This window comes from Coturnix japonica, unplaced genomic scaffold (assembly GCF_054131305.1).
Source record: "Coturnix japonica strain WE unplaced genomic scaffold, WE-NBRP24 Scf050, whole genome shotgun sequence".
NCBI lineage: Eukaryota > Metazoa > Chordata > Aves > Galliformes > Phasianidae > Coturnix > Coturnix japonica.
In genome coordinates this window covers 1,069,632-1,089,431 of record NW_028188953.1, presented here as the reverse complement: position 1 = coordinate 1,089,431, position 19,800 = coordinate 1,069,632, and the positions used below count along the sequence as shown (strand labels likewise).

General features: G+C 54.9%; 3 protein-coding genes across 8 annotated transcripts; all 3 read left to right on the top strand.

Moving 5' to 3' along the window:
* The first annotated feature begins 335 nt into the window (after window positions 1-335).
* LOC107321531 (class I histocompatibility antigen, F10 alpha chain-like) lies at window positions 336-19,767 on the top strand. 3 transcript variants are annotated; one of them, XM_085532872.1, is made up of 8 exons: window positions 336-414; window positions 524-793; window positions 1,024-1,296; window positions 1,387-1,659; window positions 1,736-1,837; window positions 1,954-1,986; window positions 2,146-2,178; window positions 19,156-19,767. In XM_085532872.1, exons 1-8 carry the CDS (start codon window positions 357-359, stop codon window positions 19,173-19,175), a joined length of 1,062 nt encoding a protein of 353 aa, XP_085388998.1. In that variant the 5' UTR covers window positions 336-356; the 3' UTR covers window positions 19,176-19,767. The 3 variants fall into 3 exon arrangements, 2 of the variants coding, with proteins under 2 accessions (XP_085388998.1, XP_085388997.1); XM_085532871.1 differs by lacking the exon at window positions 19,156-19,767 and adding an exon at window positions 2,321-2,912; XR_014940884.1 differs by lacking the exons at window positions 336-414; window positions 524-793; window positions 1,024-1,296; ... (2 more) ...; window positions 1,954-1,986; window positions 2,146-2,178 and adding exons at window positions 17,176-17,318; window positions 17,428-17,691; window positions 17,872-18,134; ... (1 more) ...; window positions 18,569-18,673; window positions 18,797-19,013.
* On the top strand, window positions 4,042-9,860 carry LOC146752196 (class I histocompatibility antigen, F10 alpha chain-like). Of its 4 annotated transcripts, none has more exons than XM_085532849.1 (7): window positions 4,042-4,240; window positions 7,168-7,341; window positions 7,566-7,835; window positions 8,066-8,338; window positions 8,438-8,710; window positions 8,784-8,891; window positions 9,009-9,860. In XM_085532849.1, exons 2-7 carry the CDS (start codon window positions 7,320-7,322, stop codon window positions 9,047-9,049), a joined length of 987 nt encoding a protein of 328 aa, XP_085388975.1. In that variant the 5' UTR covers window positions 4,042-4,240; window positions 7,168-7,319; the 3' UTR covers window positions 9,050-9,860. The 4 variants fall into 4 exon arrangements, with proteins under 4 accessions (XP_085388975.1, XP_085388973.1, XP_085388976.1 ...); XM_085532847.1 differs by lacking the exon at window positions 4,042-4,240 and adding an exon at window positions 5,474-5,784; XM_085532850.1 differs by lacking the exon at window positions 4,042-4,240 and having other exon boundaries at window positions 7,324-7,456; window positions 7,566-7,761.
* Window positions 12,524-15,037, top strand: LOC146752195 (class I histocompatibility antigen, F10 alpha chain-like). Its single transcript, XM_085532877.1, has 6 exons — window positions 12,524-12,618; window positions 12,728-12,991; window positions 13,222-13,494; window positions 13,582-13,854; window positions 13,928-14,035; window positions 14,154-15,037. Exons 1-6 carry the CDS (start codon window positions 12,555-12,557, stop codon window positions 14,192-14,194), a joined length of 1,023 nt encoding a protein of 340 aa, XP_085389003.1. The 5' UTR covers window positions 12,524-12,554; the 3' UTR covers window positions 14,195-15,037.
* Window positions 19,768-19,800: the final 33 nt, after the last annotated feature.

Genomic DNA, 19,800 nt, shown 5'->3' with positions numbered 1-19,800 from the left:
AACGGCTTCTTTTCACTGCCCACGTCCCTCAAGACAGAGGTCCTCGCCCCCCCCGGGGTAGGGAAACGGCCGGGGTGGGGACACAACCCGGTGCCCCCCCGGTGTTCGATGGGCCGGGGGTTTCCCACACCACGCCCGTCCCAGCCCCATCCCCCCAAACACACCGCTCGGCGCTTTCGCTTTCGATTCACAACCTGCAAGACCTTATTCTGCCTGACTCCCGGTGACGTCACGAACGCTCTCGTTTACTATTGGCGAAGAGGAGGCGGAAGAGCCAATGAGAGTGCGGAGAGGTCCGGAAAGTCCCCAAAAGCCGAAGGAGCGGCGCGGGGTGCGTTGTTTCCCGGAGCGCAGCGATGGGGCTGTGCGGGATGCTGGGGCTGCTGCTGTGCGCCGTGTGCGGGGCGGCGGGCGGTGAGTGCGGCCGGACCGGGACCCCTCCGTCCCCGTAACCCCAGCCCGGGGCTGTGCCCGTGGGACCCCCACCCGCGGCTCACGGCCCCGCTGCGCTCCGTCCCCGCAGAGCTCCATTCCATGCGGTACTTCCAAACGGCGATGACGGATCCCGGCCCCGGGCTGCCCTGGTTCTATGAAGTGGGGTACGTGGACGGCGAAATCTTCGCGCACTACGACAGCACCACAAGGAGGAACGTGCCCCGCACCGAGTGGATAAAGGCACCTGGAGCTGTGGATCCCGAGTACTGGGAGAGGACCACCCAGATCGTACAGGGCAATGAGCAGAATAGCCGCGTGAGCCTGGGCAATAACGCACGGCTCTACAACCAGAGCGGCGGTGAGCACGGCCGGCACCGCGGCTCCGTGCTGTGGGATGGGGCTCCATGGCGCAGTGCCGCCCGCACCCCCCAGGGCTGGTCCTGCCCGGCGGCACCGTCCCGGGGCTGCCCGTCACAGCCCCACCGAGCTCGGGGTGCTGCGACCCGGGGGGACCCCAACCCCATCCCCACTGCAGTGGGACCCATGGAGATGGAGAGGCCCCTCACCCCCTGCCCGGCTGTGTTTCAGGGTCTCACACATGGCAGCGGATGTATGGCTGTGACATCCTCGAGGACGGCACTACCCGGGGGTATGATCAGTATGCCTATGATGGGAAAGACTTCATTGCCTTCGACAAAGAAACGATGACGTACACAGCAGCGGTTCCAGAGGCAGTCCCCACTAAGAGGAAGTGGGAGGAAGGTGATTATGTTGAGCAGAAGAAGCATTACCTGGAGGAAACCTGTGTGCAGTGGCTGCGGAGACATGTAGAGAACGGGAAGGCAGAGCTGGGGAGGACAGGTGAGGAGCGGGCTGAGGTGTGGGCCTGGAGGTGGGGTGGGGGCTCAGCGTGGGGAGCTCAGCCTGACTCTTACTGCCGCCCACCTTCAGTGCAACCCGAGGTGCGAGTGTGGGGGAAGGAGGCCGACGGGATCCTGACCTTGTCCTGCCGCGCTCACGGCTTCTACCCGCGGCCCATCGCTGTCAGCTGGGTGAAGGACGGCGCGGTGCTGGGCCAGGACGCCCACTCGGGGGGCATCGTGCCCAACAGCGATGGCACCTACCACACCTGGGTCACCATCGACGCGCTGCCGGGGGATGCAGACAAGTACCAGTGCCGCGTGGAGCACGCCAGCCTGCCCCAGCCCGGCCTCTACTCGTGGGGTGAGTGAGGGGATGTGGGGCTGGGGGGCTCCAGGTTGCTGCCCCTTCCCCTGCTGACAGCCCTGCCTTCCCCCAGAGCGGCCACAGTCCAACGTGCTGCCAATCGTGGTTGGGGTGGTCGTCGCCCTTGTGGCCATCATGGCTGGTATTGGATTCATCATCTACAGATGCCATGCAGGTAAAAGTGGAGGGCTGTAGGAGGACAGCAGGGGCTGTGGGGGGTCTGGGTCTCCCTTGTGTAACCCCGGCCAAGCTGTGATTTGAACCTGTGCTGATCCATCTCTCTGTCTGCAGGGAAGAATGAGAAAGGCTACAACATGGCGCCCAGTGAGTGATGAGGGCTGCGCTGTCCCCCACCTCTGCCCGGTGCCAGGGCAGCGTTGGGGTCCCCGCTTTCTCCCAGGTTTCCCCTTCCTGGTGCTCAGAGCTGCTCCATGCCCCACAGCGAGCACAAGTCTGGGGCTCATAACTCTTCTTCTCTTACAGGCCTGGATGGTGGATCCAGCAACTCAAGTAAAGGTGCGGTGTGGGGATGGGGGTTGGGAGGGTTCCCTGTGCTTCATGTGATGTTGCACTTGGCCTGGGCTGGGACTCTGCAGGGAGCAGAGTGTTGGGATGTGAACATGGCACTATGGGACACCATCTCTTCTCCTCCACACAGGGAGCAACCAAACCATCTGAGTGCTGTGCTGCAGTCTGCAATGGGCCAACTGGCCACACGAGCACTTGGGACTGGTGATGGACACAGCCCCATCCTCTCAACCTCTCACATCTCCCTCTGCTTCCTATGATGTTATGCTTTGCTTGTGCTCCTTCCTGTGAAAGTGTTGGGTTGTTCTGTGCTCAGCCTACCTGCATTCTGCTCTGTGTTTAGTACTCGCTGCTCTCTCCTCTTCCCCTTCCCCATGTGTCCCCCCATCCCTCATCACCTCCCCTCTGTGTCCCCATGCTGATGGCTGCCTACTCTCCATTCTGGTTTTCCCAATGCCATCCCTGTGAGCTGGAATGTGGTCTCCTTTTGCTCCTCCCAGCTGTCCCTACATCTCCCCACCCAACTTGGTGTCCTGCAGCACTTCCCCTCCCACTCCCCATCCTGCTGCCTTTCCAATCCTCACCCACAAACTTCCCCACTCCACATCCCTCCTCCCACACATCCCCACGCTCTCGTGTCCCTGCTATGTCCCCTCCAGCTCCGTGACCCTCCCACACTGTACTCCATACCCAAAGAAATACAATTGTTCTGAAGCCCTCCAGCCCTCTTCTGGTTCATTCAAGCCCCCCCCCCCCAGCACTGCCCAGCTACAAACAAGGAATCAAAATACGAAGGGCCCTACCAAGTGCTTCAGACCTCTCATATGGCAGCTAAGGTGGAAGGACTTATCCTGTGGATATACCACACCTTCCTGACACCTATGGTTGCCATTCGAGGACTACAAATAGATGTTTCAACATTAAGTAAGGTAGTATTTCAGAACAGGATGGTGCTGGACTTAACTAACAGCAAAGGAAGGGGGAGTTTGTGTAGTTATTTATCAGAGCTGCTGTGCTTATATTGATGAGACGCAAAGAGTAGAGATTGATTTGCAGGCTATGTGGAAACGTACTAACGTGCTCCATCAGGTTTCATGAGATGACACATCCCTTGGTTTTACAGAGTTGCTGGAAAAGTTAACTGATTGGCTCCCCAATTTTGCCTGGTTAAAACAATTGTTTCTGGCTTGCGTTGCAATATTGGCTTTGCTTGTTTTGATGTGTATAATATTGCGATGTATTATGTGGCTTTGCAAAAATACAGGAAATAGCTATGAGGATTGGAAAAGACATCGATTACAGCAGAAGATGGAAAATGGAAGTTATTTTAGAAATGCTCTTTCTAGAAATAGAATCATTTAGCAAAAGATTTTGCTAGGTTCAAGAAAAGGGGGGAATTGAAAGTAGTAATTGGGTAAATAGGGGCCTTTCATGAAGATTAAGCATCCTAGGCTTTGGGGAATGTCAGAAGAAAAGGACCAGTGGGACATGTCAACATTGCTATAGTTACAATACATCTGGGTCTATAGTTAAGACAATACAGCTGGGTATACGTAAGGGAAAGGTAGCTGAAGAAACTGGTTTTGACTGATTGAGTGGAGGAGTTGGGTCAAAGCAACCTGAGGAAGACTTCTGACTTCATCCCAACAACCACCGGAGCGAGACCCCCACTATGGACTGCACACACGTCAGTAGGAGGGACAGCATGTAAATGAGTTCCCAGAAAAATAATAAATATGAATATGTATACACTTGCTCTATAACTTCCTAACGCTCCTGTCTATCGGGTCACATGATAGGAGGAGTGATCCCCCAAGTGCCCAGAGCTGAATAAACACATACCTGCTTTATAACCTAATTCTGGTTATAGAGTCTGATTCCGCAGATTCCGCACGTCAATTTTGGCACCCCAGATGGGACAATCTCTGCTTGGCTGTGGGACCAGCTGAGAGAGGGGACACCTTTGGCACACTCCATGGTTTCTTGAAAGGACTCCCCTTCCTCACCTGATCATCACAGGAGCAGACAAGGACCATCCATTTTCGGAAAGGTATGTGTATGGGATAAGAGGAGCCCGTAAGCCATAAGGAGATGTCCTACACGGGGTATAAGCAAAGCGGTTGTCGCTTCCCCTTGAAAGGTGAGCTCACAGTTAGTTGCTGGCTGGGGTAGGAAAACTCCTTGGGAGTTCCTACAAAGGGACCCATAATTCGTATGCGGGGAACATAAGTCGTACACGGGGTGAAGGTACCTTGTGGAATGATTTATGGATTTCTGGGACTGTAGTAGCAGGAGCTTTAGTAGCCTTATTACTGTTATCATCAGTGAAAATCCTAAGGTTATGTTATTGCTGCTCTTACCGTCTATTGTTTATGGCCAGGTACCGTGTATTTGAGTAATTGCTATCAAAGTGCTTGAAAAAGGGTCTGCAGCTCTGACTCAGTGAAGTGTGAAGCTGGCAGTGTGTGTGACTGAGAGTATGAAATATACCATCAGCTGATTGTTTGTTTAATTATGATATATAAAACTGCTGGCAATACTCATAATTGTTTGTGTACTAGAGTGAGTGAGTTGGAGTTCTTGCTTTGTAAGTTGGTTTTCCCATAAGAGAAATGGTTGGCGTGTTTTAGGGAGGAACTGAAGTGGTTGTGTGTGTTATATGAGTAAATATTTGGAGTGGAATGAGAACGGAAGATTATACGTTCTAAATTATAGTGACAGACTGGAGGAACAGTATCGTTTTCACAGAACTAACGAGTGTTGTCCTGTATATGTGATAATTTGTTTAGTCTGTATGAAAATATATTAAGGTTGTAGGTGTCATTCGTACCCAGAGTGCGGGTGCAACTGGTGGAACGAGTTTTGGGGATTCTTTTAGGGAAATTTTGAAGTATGAGGAGTTATCAACAGAGGAGTAAAATGGGTAGTTTGCAAGGAAAGGAAGTACCTGAGAAAACACCCCTCAGGTGTCTTTTAGCACATTGGCAAGAAATTGCAGGAGGTCCAGGGGGTAGTCTAAGTAAAAAGGCGTGCTGCTCACCATTCCCATTCCCCCGCTGCTCACCATCCCCATCCCCTGCTGCTCACCATTCCCATTTCTTGCTCTGACCATCCCATTCCCTGCTGCTGACCATCCCCATCCCCTTCTGCTGACCATCCCCATCCTCTGCTGCTCAACATCCCTGTCCCCACTCCAGCTCAGCCCTAGGTGACATAGCCGCCAATTAACCCGACTTATCCCAGGACCTCGACCATCCAGGGGAGAGGGACATAAACATGGATGCCATGAAGTCTTCTCTCTATTTATTGCTGCATCACATTCCTCATATACCATCCTAAATCCCACACAGACACATACACCCGCTACGCAAAACCCGATGCAAGCGGAGTGGCAGATCACTGCTGCTGCGGTACAAGCTCTATCCGGACCTAGTGCTCAGTCAAGGTCAGAACTTGACTCCCTGTTACCAGGAGTTTCGTACTCCGTTTGCTCATCAATCTCACAAGTCAGGGCTGCTGCAGAAGCCCCGAATACTCCCCTGTCTTCGACCTCTTCAATGTCTCTGTCAGATCCGGTGTTGGCTGGTGAGGAAGGTGCGTTGGGGGGGTTTGAGAGGTGTGTAGAGCAATAAGAAGCTCCTGAGAGCGAAAGCGACTCGGATGATGGTGGGAATGGGAAAGTGTTAGAGGAAGATATTAATTCATTAACTGAGGAGCTGCAGAACTTAGGGCTGCAAATGTAGGAGGCATCGGTCTCTCCAAGCGTTTCACTGATGTCTTTACAGCCCCTGCCTATGCCACTTCCCCCCCTACACGTTGGTCCAGGGTTATTAGAGATGCAATATTGGAGGGACAGTGGCAAGCTTTGTTTCAGCTCGCTTGCCCGGTGATATACGATCAGCAGCTAGCAAATCATTCAATGGATTTTCACTGAGGTTCTTCAAATGCCACCAGATGCTTGTAATCTTGGGCTGTTGTTACTAACACCATCAGAATACTTGTTTGTTCAGGAATGGATGTCTCTGCAGCCTGCACATTACTTCACTATAGACCAGGATGGACCGGCCACTCGAACTGTCCTCCAAGAATGGGGGGTTAAACATATTACAGGCATTGCTTATTCTCCCACTGGACAAGCTATCATTGAGCACACTCAAACACTGAAATCCATTCTTATTAAACAAATAAGGGGGAATACAGGAGAAATACACACCACAAGAAAAATTATGCAAGGCTTTGTTTGTGCTGAATTTTTTGAATCGTGATCATACAAATACGACTCATGGTTTGTCATTTTGGGGCCTCCCCAATGCTCAAGGAACAGCCTATGGTTAATGTTTGGAATATGGCCACAGGACTTTGGGACCGTCCCCTACCACTGATAACTTGGGGCTCTGAATATGCTCGTATTTCCACAGGGACTGGCCCTACGTGGGTTCCAGTATGAATATGTTCAGACTCATCTGAAGGCAGAAAATAGCATCCAGCCTTTATAGTAACAGTGATTGTGTGCCTCTTACTTAGTGGTATTGCTTTGTAACTTGCTGTGTTACAGATAATGTTAGTAATGGTTTGACACAGTGTGTGATGTTCTGTGTTACCAATGCAGTCTCCAGAATTAGAATCTTAGGCATTATCCAGATTGTTGTGTGCTTCTTCTATTTTAGTAATAGATCAAATGTGTATCAAACAGGATTTGATGTAATCAATGCTAGAATCTATGGGAATAGCTCTTTTAGTATATTGGTACTGCTCTGTCATGATGTTATGAGCCTATTAATTAGCTTTTCTTAATTTGCAAAGACAAAACCTGGAAAGGAATCCCAGGCAAAGGAATGAACCTGTATCATAGAATGAATTATTCATTCCTCCAATAAGTGTGTGTGATTTTTGGATCCCCTCGTCTGTCTGCTATAAAAGTTTGGATTTTCGGGCAATAAATGGACACAGCTGTATGTGACCAAGGTTTCCCTTCAGGTTCGGCAACACGCCCTCAGTGCCTCCCGTCACCTCCCACGCTCCGCACTTTAGGTTTAGCTTCACAAACTGCGGGAGCGAATTCTGCCTGGCACCCGGTGACGTCACGCACGCTCCCGTTCACCATTGGCGAGGCGGAGGCGAAGGAGCCAATGAGAGTGCGGGGAGGGGCAGGTAAGTCCCAAAAGCCGAAGGAGCGGCGCGGGGTGCGTTGTTTCCCGGAGCGCAGCGATGGGGCTGTGCGGGATGCTGGGGCTGCTGCTGTGCGCCGTGTGCGGGGCGGCGGGCGGTGAGTGCGGCCGGACCGGGACCCCTCCGTCCCCGTAACCCCAGCCCGGGGCTGTGCCCGTGGGACCCCCACCCGCGGCTCACGGCCCCGCTGCGCTCCGTCCCCGCAGAGCACCATAAACTGCGGTTCTTCACTACCGCAATGACGGATCCCGGCCCCGGGCTGCCCTGGTTCGTGTCTGTGGGGTACGTGGACGGCGAAATCTTCGCGCACTACGACAGCACCACACGGAGGGTCGTGCCCCGCACCGAGTGGATAAAGGCACCTGGAGCTGTGGATCCTGAGTACTGGGAGAGGAACACCCGGTTCGTACAGATCAGTGAGCAGAATAACCGCGTGCGCCTGGCCGATGCAGCACGGCTCTACAACCGGACTGGCGGTGAGCACGGCCGGCACCGCGGCTCCGCGCTGTGGGATGGGGCTCCATGGCGCAGTGCCGCCCGCACCCCCCAGGGCTGGTCCTGCCCGGCGGCACCGTCCCGGGGCTGCCCGTCACAGCCCCACCGAGCTCGGGGTGCTGCAACCCGGGGGGACCCCAACCCCATCCCCACTACAGTGGGACCCATGGAGCCAGAGGAGCCCCTCACCCCTTGCCCGGCTGTGTTTCAGGGTCTCACACGGTGCAACAGATGTCTGCCTGTGAGATCCTCGAGGACGGCACCACCTGGGGGTATGATCAGTATGCCTATGATGGGAGAGACTTCATTGCCTTTGACAAAGACACGATGACGTTCACTGCGGCGGTTCCAGAAGCAGTTCCCACCAAAAGGTCGTGGGAGGACGGTGATTATGCTGAGAGAAGGAAACATTACCTGGAGGAAACCTGTGTGCAGTGGCTGCGGAGATACGTGGAGCACGGGAAGGCAGAGCTGGGGAGGACAGGTGAGGGGGGGGCAGGAGGGGCTGCGATGTGGGGCTGGAGGTGGAGCGGGGACTCAGCTTGGGGAGCTCAGCCCGGCCCTCACTGCCGCCCACCTTCAGAGCAACCCGAGGTGCGAGTGTGGGGGAAGGAGGCCGACGGGATCCTGACCTTGTCCTGCCGCGCTCACGGCTTCTACCCACGGCCCATCGCTGTCAGCTGGGTGAAGGACGGCGCGGTGCTGGGCCAGGACACCCACTCGGGGGGCATCGTGCCCAACAGCGACGGCACCTACCACACATGGATCACCATCGATGCGCTGCCGGGGGATGCAGACAAGTACCAGTGCCGTGTGGAGCACGCCAGCCTGCACCAGCCTGGCCTCTATTTGTGGGGTGAGTGAGGGGATGTGGGGCTGGGGGGCTCTGGGCTGCCCCTTCCCCTGCTGACGACTCTGCCTTCCCCCAGAGCGGCCACAGTCCAACGTGCTGCCCATCGTGGTGGGGGTGGTCGGCACCATTTTGGCCATCGCCATCGTGGCTGGCATTGGATTCACCATCTACAGACACCATGCAGGTAAAAGTGGAGGGGTGTGTAGAAGGACAGTGGGGAGTGGGGGAGTCTGGGTCTTCCCTGGGTACCCCCAGCCTGGTTGTGATGTGAACCTGTGCTGATGCATCTCTCTGTCTGCAGGGATGAATGAGAATGGGTACAATGTGGTGCACCGTGAGTGATGAGGGCTGTGCTGTCCGCCAGCTCTGCCTGGTGCCAGGGCAGCATTGGGGTCTCCACTGTTTCCTAGAGATCCCCTTCCTGGTTCTTGGAGCTGCTCCATGCCCCATAGCGAGCACAGGGCTGTGGCTCATGGCTGTGAGAGTCCTTTGTTTTCTGGCTCCAAGATTGTTTCCTAGGGTGTTTGTTGTGATAAGACTCTCACTGCTTCATGGAGGTGGCAACCCGGGGTGCACATGGTTGCTACCTTCCTTCAGTGCAGAAGATCTGGCCTGGGATTAAATAGCTCCATCTTGGTATGGGAAAATTGGGGAATGAAGCCATCGTGTCCTGTGAAAAACAGGATGCAGATGGGTATCCCTGCTCACTCTTATCTGCTGGCAAGGCCCAGAAGATGGGAACAAAGGAATTTCTGCTAAGATCCCAGAGCCAAAAGTTTCCTCTCCAAGGAGAGCTGACTCAACTAGTTTGGATTCCAGCTGTCACTCCAAAGAGAGCTGACAGGACCACTTTGGACATATAAATGAGTTGGTGCTACCATTGTTATTTGTCATCATGGTCACCGTCATCATCACTGGAACAACAACGCCTGACGACCCACCACTACTGAAGATCAATGCCTGAACTGCAAACCTCACTGGATCCATGGTGGTGACTATCTCCCTCTTGCTTCCTACAGTGACTCCTTGCTTCTATTTAATATTTATAGTATTGTCCGCCTTCCCTTCCCCATCATCCAACATCATAATAGTGTCCGTCCTCCCCTTCCCCATCTCCCTGATAAAATCTTGTAATAAACTGGTTGGACCAACATTTGAACTGTTGTTTCTTAATCTCATGCCAGGTAGACATGTATCAAAGAACCTTGCCTGCCTCCTATAAACTGGTGTGAGACAATGGCTCTTGTTATCTTACAGGCCAGGAAAGTGGAACCAGCAACTCGAGCACAGCTGCGGTGTGGGGCTGGGGGTTGGGAGGGGTCCCTGTGCTCCTTGTGCTCCTTGTGGTGCTGCACCAGGTCTGGGCTGGGACTCTGCAGGGAGGAGATGGTTGGGATGTGAACATGGCTCTATGGGACACCATCTCTTCTCCACACAGGGAGCAACCCCATCATCTGAGTGCTGTGCTTCAGCCAGTAAGGAGCCAACTGGCCACATGAGCCTTTGGGGTTGGTGATGGACACAGCCCCATCCTCTCAACCTCTCACATCCCCCTCTGCTTCCTATGCTGTTCTGCTTTGCCTGTACTGCTTCCTGAGAAATAAAGTGTTGTGTTGTTCTGTGCTCAGCCTGCACAGAACCTTTCCCATTCCATGCTGCTGACCATCCCCATCCCCTTCTGCTGACCGTCACCCCCCCTGCTGCTCACCATCCCATCTCCACACCCTCCTGCTCTCTCTCCCATCCGTACCCCTTGCTGCTCACCATCCCCAGGCCCAGCTACTCACTGTCCTGGTCCCCTGCAATTCACTGTTACTATTCCTTGTTGCTGACCATCCCCATTGCACAACATCCACATCTCTATCCCCATCCCCTGCTGCTGACCATCCCCATCCTCCTCCCCATCCATTAAGCCCTTCCGATATTTAGTAGCAAAGAGACAACAGTTGAGCAGCCGTTCTGTCTTTAGCAATAGAAGTCTGATGAAGTTTTGGACCAATTTTAACCCAGAGCTCCTCATAAAGAGAAAACCCAGTTCTCAGCAATTCAGAAACATTTTTACTGCAACCTGGAAATAAATCTCTAAGGGGTCCCATTCTGTGTTATCTGTAACTGACAAGAAAAAGGCCTTCAACGTTTGCATACTCTGATATATCGATTTGAATGATCACTGCAATTTGTGAAGCAAATCCTTTTAGAGTGCTCACAGCCATGCCTTTGAAACTAATAGGTAATTAGTGGTCGTACAAGTTTATGAAGCTGCATGTCAGATAGAATAATTATTGGTGGGCAAATGTGCCAAATGTGTTCTGGGTTTTGACTTCTCAAATTAAGAAAAGGCTAATTGATAGCTAATAATAACTGAGCATTATTAATGCATTCAGTGTTTATTCCCATAGATACCAGCATTGGTAACACTAGATCCTATTTGATTCACACCCAATCTATTAATAGAACAGAAATACACAATAACCTGGATAATGCCCAATAATTCTAATTCCTGAGACTGCATTGGAAATGCTAGAAATTCTCCCATTATGTCACACCACTGTTATCTGCAGTATAACAGGTTACAAAGCAATACCCATAAGTAAAAAGCACACAGTCCCAGTCACTATGAAAGCTGAATACTAGTTTCTGCCTTGAGATGAGGCCGAACATGTCGTACTGAAACCCACATAGGGCCAGTCCTAACAACTCCCATTAGGGCCAGTGATGGGACCGCCCTGCTCACACTATGCCAATCAAAGGGGGTGATGAGCTCCATCTGTATCATGTCCAATAGAGCTTGGCAGGAGGGACTTTCCAAGCCTGATGTAGCCATCACCGATCTTAATCGTCCACCGGATCTTTAAGGGGCTTTGCTGAACCAAGCTCCCGCTGCTGTTGTGCAGCCTGAATTTGAACTGCCTGAGATAAAGACTGAGAGTTCACCGAAAGCCACCGAAATTCTTTTAACAGCCTCTCAGACAAATCATCGCCCTCCTCTGCAAACAACGATTCCAAGGCTTTTCCCTCAGTGACTGAAAAGTGCTGACTGCGGAGAATCAACACCGTCCTCCCCCTTCTTCTCTCCTTTTATCACTCCTCATTTCTAAGACCAGTCAACAGAGAGCAGCTGAAAACTCTCCCCCGAGCTATTAGAGCTCGAATTCCCCGGCTCTGCCGCTTTCGGCAAAGCCATAAACGACACCCGCAGCCGCCACGACAAGCAAAGTTTGTAAAGGCAAGTTTGTAGCACACCCCTAACAGGGATACACTGTAGAGCAGCATCATTTCCTGCTCTCTCGGATGATAGTAACTCCGCTCCTGCGCCTTGAACCTTATCGAGGTCCATAACCTGTGCGGCTGACTCACTCAGCGCCCCACCGAATCATCCATTGGATGAACCCCTCATTCCCCGAGGTTTCCTTGGCCCTCAGTGCCTCTCTGTGTCCGACGGCTCCGTGCTGGAAGGATCGCTCCGTGCACCCCACGCCTGCACCCGGGGAGGGGGCTCATCGCAGCCCCCCGGCCGTGCTCTGACCTACGGCTCCCTGCCTTCCCATTGCCCCTCGTATCCCCGATACCCCCGACAGAGGCCCTCGGCCCCCTCCCCTGGGTGGGGACACGGCCCCGGTGGGGACACAGCCCGGGATGCCCCCGCTGGGCTGGGGTCGGCTCCGCACCGCCCCCGTCACCTCCCCCGCTCCGCACTCTCCCGTCCCAAACTTCGGGAGCTCATTCTGCCTGGCGACTGGTGATGTCACTCACGCTCTCCCAGTAGCAATTGGTGGAGCTGCGGTGGAGGAACCAATAGGATCGCGGGGGGTTCCCGGAACGAGGATGTGCGGAGCGGTGCGGAGCGATGGGGTCGTGGGGGGCTTTGGAGCTGGGGCTGCTGCTGTGCGCCGTGTGCGGGGCGGCGGGCGGTGAGTGCGGCCGGACCGGGACCCCTCCGTCCCCGTAACCCCAGCCCGGGGCTGTGCCCGTGGGACCCCCACCCGCGGCTCACGGCCCCGCTGCGCTCCGTCCCCGCAGAGCTCCATACCCTGCGGTACTTTACTACCGCAATGACGGATCCCGGCCCCGAGCAGCCCTGGTACGTGTCTGTGGGGTACGTGGACGGCGAAATCTTCGTGCACTACGACAGCACCACACGGAGGACTGTGCCCCGCACCGAGTGGATGGCGGCCAGCATGGACCAGCAGTACTGGGATGGGCAGACAGAGATCGGACATATCAGTGAGCCGATTAACCGCGAGAACCTGGTCACTGCAGCACGGCTGTACAACCGGACTGGCGGTGAGCACGGCCGGCACCGCGGCTCCGCGCTGTGGGATGGGGCTCCATGGCGCAGTGCCGCCCGCACCTCCCAGGGCTGGTCCTGCCCGGCGGCACCGTCCTGGGGCTGCCCGTCACAGCCCCACCGAGCTCGGGGTGCTGCGACCCGGGGGGACCCCAACCCCATCCCCACTACAGTGGGACACCTGGAGCCTGAGGAGCCCCTCATCCCCTGCCCGGCTGTGTTTCAGGGTCTCACACGGTGCAGCGGATGTCTGGCTGTGACATCCTCGAGGACAACATCATCCGGGGGTATTATCAGATTGCCTATGATGGGAGAGACTTCATTGCCTTCGACAAAGACACGATGACGTTCACTGCGGCGGTTCCAGAGGCAGTTCCATCCAAGAGGGCATTACAGGAAGGTGATTATGCTGAGGGATGGAAACATTACCTGGAGAAAACCTGTCCACAGTGGCTGCGGAGATACGTGGAGCATGGGAAGGCAGAGCTGGGGAGGACAGGTGAGGGGGGCTGCGGTGTGGGGCTGGTGGGGTGTGGGGGCTCAGAGTGGGGAGCTCAGCCCGGCCCTCACTGCTGCCCACCTTCAGAGCAACCCGAGGTGCGAGTGTGGGGGAAGGAGGCCGACGGGATCCTGACCTTGTCCTGCCGCGCTCACGGCTTCTACCCGCGGCCCATCGCTGTCAGCTGGGTGAAGGACGGCGCGGTGCTGGGTCAGGACACCCACTCGGGGGGCATTGTGCCCAACAGCGATGGCACCTACCACACCTGGATCACCATCGATGCGCTGCCGGGGGATGCAGACAAGTACCAGTGCCGTGTGGAGCACGCCAGCCTGCCCCAGCCCCGCCTCTACTCATGGGGTGAGTGAGGGGATGTGGGGCTGGGGGGCTCTGGGCTGCCCCTTCCCCTGCTGACGACTCTGCCTTCCCCCAGAGCGGTCACAGTCCAACTTGCTGCCCATTGTGGTGGGGGTGGTCATCGCCATTGTGGTCATAATCATCGTGGCTGGCATTGGATTCACCATCTACAGACACCATGCAGGTAAAAGTGGAGGGGTGTGTAGAAGGACAGTGGGGAGTGGGGGGGGTCTGGGTCTTCCTTGGGTACCCCCAGCCTGGTTGTGATGTGAACCTGTGCTGATGCATCTCTCTGTCTGCAGGGATGAATGAGAATGGGTACAATGTGGTGTGCCGTGAGTGATGAGGGCTGTGCTGTCCGCCAGCTCTGCCTGGTGCCAGGGCAGCATTGGGGTCTCCACTGTTTCCTAGAGATCCCCTTCCTGGTTCTTGGAGCTGCTCCATGCCCCATAGCGAGCACAGGGCTGTGGCTCATGGCTGTGAGAGTCCTTTGTTTTCTGGCTCCAAGATTGTTTCCTAGGGTGTTTGTTGTGATAAGACTCTCACTGCTTCATGGAGGTGGCAAGTAATGGTTGCTACCATGTGACAATCACCATCACTTTGTGGGTATTTGAAAGCACCTTCCTTCAGTGCAGAAGATCTGGCCTGGGATTAAATAGCTCCATCTTGGTATGGGAAAATTGGGGAATGAAGCCATCGTGTCCTGTGAAAAACAGGATGCAAATGGGTATCTCTGCTCCCTCTAATCTGCTGGCAAGGCCCAGAAGATGGGAACAAAGGAATTTCTGCTAAGATCCCAGAGCCAAAAGTTTCCTCTCCAAGGAGAGCTGGCTCAACTAGTTTGGATTCGAGCTGTCACTCCAAAGAGAGCTGACTGGACCACTTTGGACATAGAAATGAGTTGGTGCTACCATTGTTAATTGTCATCCTGGTCACCGTCATCATCACTGGAACAACAAAGCCTGACGACCCACCACTACTGAAGATCAATGCCTGAACTGCAAACCTCACTGGATCCATGGTGGTGACTATCTCCCTCTTGCTTCCTACAGTGACTCCTTGCTTCTATTTAATATTTATAGTATTGTCCGCCTTCCCTTCCCCATCATCCAACATCATAATAGTGTCCGTCCTCCCCTTCCCCATCTCCCTGATAAAATCTTGTAATAAACTGGTTGGACCAACATTTGAACTGTTGTTTCTTAATCTCATGCCAGGTAGACATGTATCAAAGAACCTTGCCTGCCTCCTATAAACTGGTGTGAGACAATGGCTCTTGTTATCTTACAGGCCAGGAAAGTGGAACCAGCAACTCGAGCACAGCTGCGGTGTGGGGCTGGGGGTTGGGAGGGGTCCCTGTGCTCCTTGTGCTCCTTGTGGTGCTGCACCAGGTCTTGGCTGGGACTCTGCAGGGAGGAGATGGTTGGGATGTGAACACGGCCTGTGGGACACCATCTCTTCTCCTACACACAGGGAGCAACCCCATCATCTGAGTGCTGTGCTTCAGCCAGTAAGGGGCCAACTGGCCACATGAGCCTTTGGGGTCGGTGATGAACACAGCCCCATCCTCTCAACCTCTCACATCCCCCTCTGCTTCCTTTGCTGTTCTGCTTTGCCTGTGCTGCTTCCTGAGAAATAAAGTGTTGTGTTGTTCTGTGCTCAGCCTGCACAGAACCCTTCCCATTCCATGCTGCTGACCATCCCCCTCCCCTTCTGCTGACCGTCACCCCCCCTGCTGCTCACCATCCCATCCCCACACCCTCCTGCTCTCTCTCCCATCCGTACCCCTTGCTGCTCACCATCCCCAGGCCCAGCTACTCACTGTCCTGGTCCCCTGCAATTCACCGTTACCATTCCTTGTTGCTGACCATCCCCATTGCTCAACATCCAGATCTCTATCCCCATCCCCTGCTGCTGACCATCCCCATCCTCCTCCCCATCCGTTAAGCCCTTCCAATATTTAGTAGCAAAGAGACAATAGTTGAGCAGCCGTTCTGTCTTTAGCAATAGAAGTCTGATGGAGTTTTGGACCAATTTTAACCCAGAGCTCCTCACCAAGAGAAAGCACAGTTCTCAGCAATTCAGAAACATTTTTACTGCAACCTGGAAATAAATCTCTAAGGGGTCCCATTCTGTGTTATCTGTAACTGACAAGAAAAAGGACTTCAACGTTTGCATGCTCTGATATATTGATTTGAATGATCACTAAAATTTGTGAAGCAAATCCTTTTAGAGTGCTCACAGCCATGCCTTTGAAACTAATAGGTAATTAGTGGTCGTACAAGTTTATGAAGCTGCATGTCAGATAGAATAATTATTGGTGGGCAAATGTGTTCTGGGTTTTGACTTCTCAAATTAAGAAAAGGCTAATTGATAGCTAATAATAACTGAGCATTACTAATACATTCAATGTTTATTCCTATAGATTCCAGCATTGGTAATATTAGATCCTATTTGATTCACACCCAATCTATTAATAGAACAGAAGCGCACAATAACCTGGATAATGCCAAATAATTCTAATTCCTGAGACTGCATTGGAAATGCTAGAAATTCTCCCATTATGTCACACCACTGTTATCTGCAGTATAACAGGTTACAAAGCACTAACCATAAGTAAAAAGCACACAGTCCCAGTCACTATGAAAGCTGAATACTAGTTTCTGCCTTGAGATGAGGCCAAACATGTCGTACTGAAACCCACATAGGGCCAGTCCTAACAACTCCCATTAGGGGGGGTGATGGGACCGCCCTGCTCACACTATGCCAATCAAAGGGGGTGATGAGCTCCATCTGTATCATGTCCAATAGAGCTTGGCAGGAGGGACTTTAGCCATCACCGATCTTAATCGTCCACCGGATCTTTAAGGGCTTTGCTGAACCGAGCTCCCGCTGCTGTTGTGCAGCCTGAATTTGCACTGCCTGAGATAAAGAACCGACAGTTCACCGAAAGCCACCGAAATTCTTTTAACAGCCTCTCCGTGTCCGACGGCTCCGTGCTGGAAGGATCGCTCCGTGCACCCCACGCCTGCACCCGGGGAGGGGGTTCATCGCAGCCCCCCGGCCGTGCTCTGACCTACGGCTCCCTGCCTTCCCATTGCCCCTCGTATCCCCGATACCCCTGACAGAGGCCCACGGCCCCCTCCCCTGGGTAGGGACACGGCCCCGGTGGGGACACAGCCCGGGATGCCCCCGCTGGGCTGGGGTCGGCTCCGCACCGCCCCCGTCACCTCCCCCGCTCCGCACTCTCACTTTCCCGTCCCAAACTTCGGGAGGGAATTCTGCCTGGCGACTGGTGATGTCACGCATTTTTTCCCAGTAGCAATTGGTGGGGCTGCGGTGGAGGAACCAATGGGAGCGCGGGGGGTTCCCGGAACGAGGATGTGCGGAGCGGTGCGGAGCGATGGGGTCGTGGGGGGCTTTGGAGCTGGGGCTGCTGCTGTGCGCCGGGTGCGGGGCGGCGGGCGGTGAGTGCGGCCGGACCGGGACCCCTCCGTCCCCGTAACCCCAGCCCGGGGCTGTGCCCGTGGGACCCCCACCCGCGGCTCACGGCCCCGCTGCGCTCCGTCCCCGCAGAGCTCCATACCCTGCGGTACTTCCAAACGGCGATGACGGATCCCGGCCCGGAGCTGCCCTGGTTCTTTGAAGTGGGGTACGTGGACGGCGAAATCTTCATGCACTACAATAGCACCGGCCGGAGGTACGTGCCCCGCACCGAGTGGATGGCGGCCAGCATGGACCAGCAGTACTGGGATGGGCAGACAGAGATCGCACAGAGCAATGAGCAGAAAGACCGCATGAGCCTGGTCAATTTAGCATGGCTCTACAACCAGACCAGCGGTGAGCACGGCCGGCACCGCGGCTCCGTGGTGTGGGATGGGGCTCCATGGCGCAGTGCCGCCCACACCCCGCAAGGCTGGTCCTGCCCGGCGGCACAGGGGGGATCACAACCCCATCCCCACTACAGTGGGACCACTGGAGCCAGAGGAGCCTCTCACCCCCTGCCTGGCTGTGTTTCAGAGTCTCACACATGGCAGCGGATGGCTGGCTGTGACATCCTTGAGGATGGCACCAACCGGGGGTATTATCAGTATGGCTATGATGGGAAAGACTTCATTGCCTTCGACAAAGACACGATGACGTTCACTGCGGCGGTTCCAGAGGCAGTTCCCACCAAGAGGAAGGGAGTGAAGTTGAGAGATGGAAAAATTACCTGGAGGAAACCTGTGTGCAGTGGCTGCGGAGATATGTGGAGCACGGGAAGGCAGAGCTGGGGAGGACAGGTGAGGGGGGGCTGCGATGTGGGCCTGGAGGTGGGGTGGGGGCTCAGAGGGGGGAGCTCAGCCCAGCCCTCACTGCCTCCCACCTTCAGAGCAACCCGAGGTGCGAGTGTGGGGGAAGGAGGCCGACGGGATCCTGACCTTGTCCTGACGCGCTCACGGTTTCTACCCGCGGCCCATCGCCGCCAGCTGGGTGAAGGACGGCGCGGTGCTGGGCCAGGACACCCACTCGGGGGGCATCGTGCCCAACAGCGACGGCACCTACCACACCTGGGTCACCATCGACGCGCTGCTGGGGGACGGGGACAAGTACCAGTGTTGTGTGGAGCACGCCAGCCTGCCCCAGCCTGGCCTCTACTCGTGGGGTGAGTGAGGGGATTTGGGCTGGGGGGCCCCAGGCTGCCCCTTCCCCTGCTGACGGCCCTGCCTTCCCCCAGAGAGGCCACAATCCAGCTTGGTGCCCATCATAGTGGGGGTGGTCATCCCCATTGTGGTCATAGCCATCACAGCTGGTACTGGATTCCACTACATATGCCATGCAGGTAAAAGTGGGGTCTGTGGGAGGACAGTGGGGGCTGTGAGGGGATTTAGGGTTCCCTCATGAACCCCCAGCCAGGCTGTGATTTGAACCTGTTCTGATGCATCTCTCTGTCTGCACGGAAAAGGAGAAAGTCTACAGCATGGTGCCCAGTGAGTGATGAGGGCAGCTCTGTCCCCAACCTCTGCCCAGTGCCAGGGCAGTGTTGGGGTCCCCACTTTCTCCCAGGGTTCCCCTTCCTGGTGCTTGGGGCTGCTCCATGCCCCACAGTGAGCACAGGGCTGGGGCTCATGACTCTTCTTCTCTTACAGTCCAGGATGGTGGATCCAGCAACTCAAGCAAAGGTTCGGTGTGGGGATGGGGGTTGGGAGGGGTCCCTGTGCTTCCTGTGGTGCTGCACCAGGTCTGGGCTGGGACTCTGCAGGGAGCAGAGTGTTGTGATGTGAACACGGCCCTAGGAGACACCATCTCTTCTCATCCTCATAGGGAGCAACCAAACCATCTGAGTGCTGTGCTACAGTCTGCAATGGGCCAACTGGCCACACAAGCACTTGGGGTCAGTGATGGACACAGCCCCATCTTCTCAACCTCTCACATCTCCCTCTGCTTCCTATGCTGTTATGCTTTGCCTTCACGGCTTCTTGTGAAATAAAGTGTTGTGATGTTCTGTGCTCAGCCTGCCTGCATTCTGCTCTGTGCTGAGGACCCTCTGCCCTCTCCTCTTCTGCTCCACCTGCTGCTCACTGCCCCCATGAATCCCCTCATCCCTCATCACTTCCCCCCTGTGTCCCCATGCTGATGGCTGCCTGCTCCCCATCCTAGTTTTCCCACTGCCATCCTTGTGTGCTGGAATGTGGTCTTTTTAGTGCTCCTCCCAGCTGTCACTACATATCCCCACCCAACTTGGTGTCCTGCAGCACTTCCCCTCCCACCCCCCATCCTGCTGCCTTTCCAATCCTCACCGATAAACTTGCCCAATCCACATCCCTCCTCTCACCCTTCCTCACGCTCTCCTGTCCCTGCTGTGCCCTCTCTGGCTCCGTGACCCCCACACAATGTGCCCTACACCCAAATAAATGATTGTTTTGCTGCCCCCAATACCTCTTCTGGTTCATTTCCCCCACCCCCCTC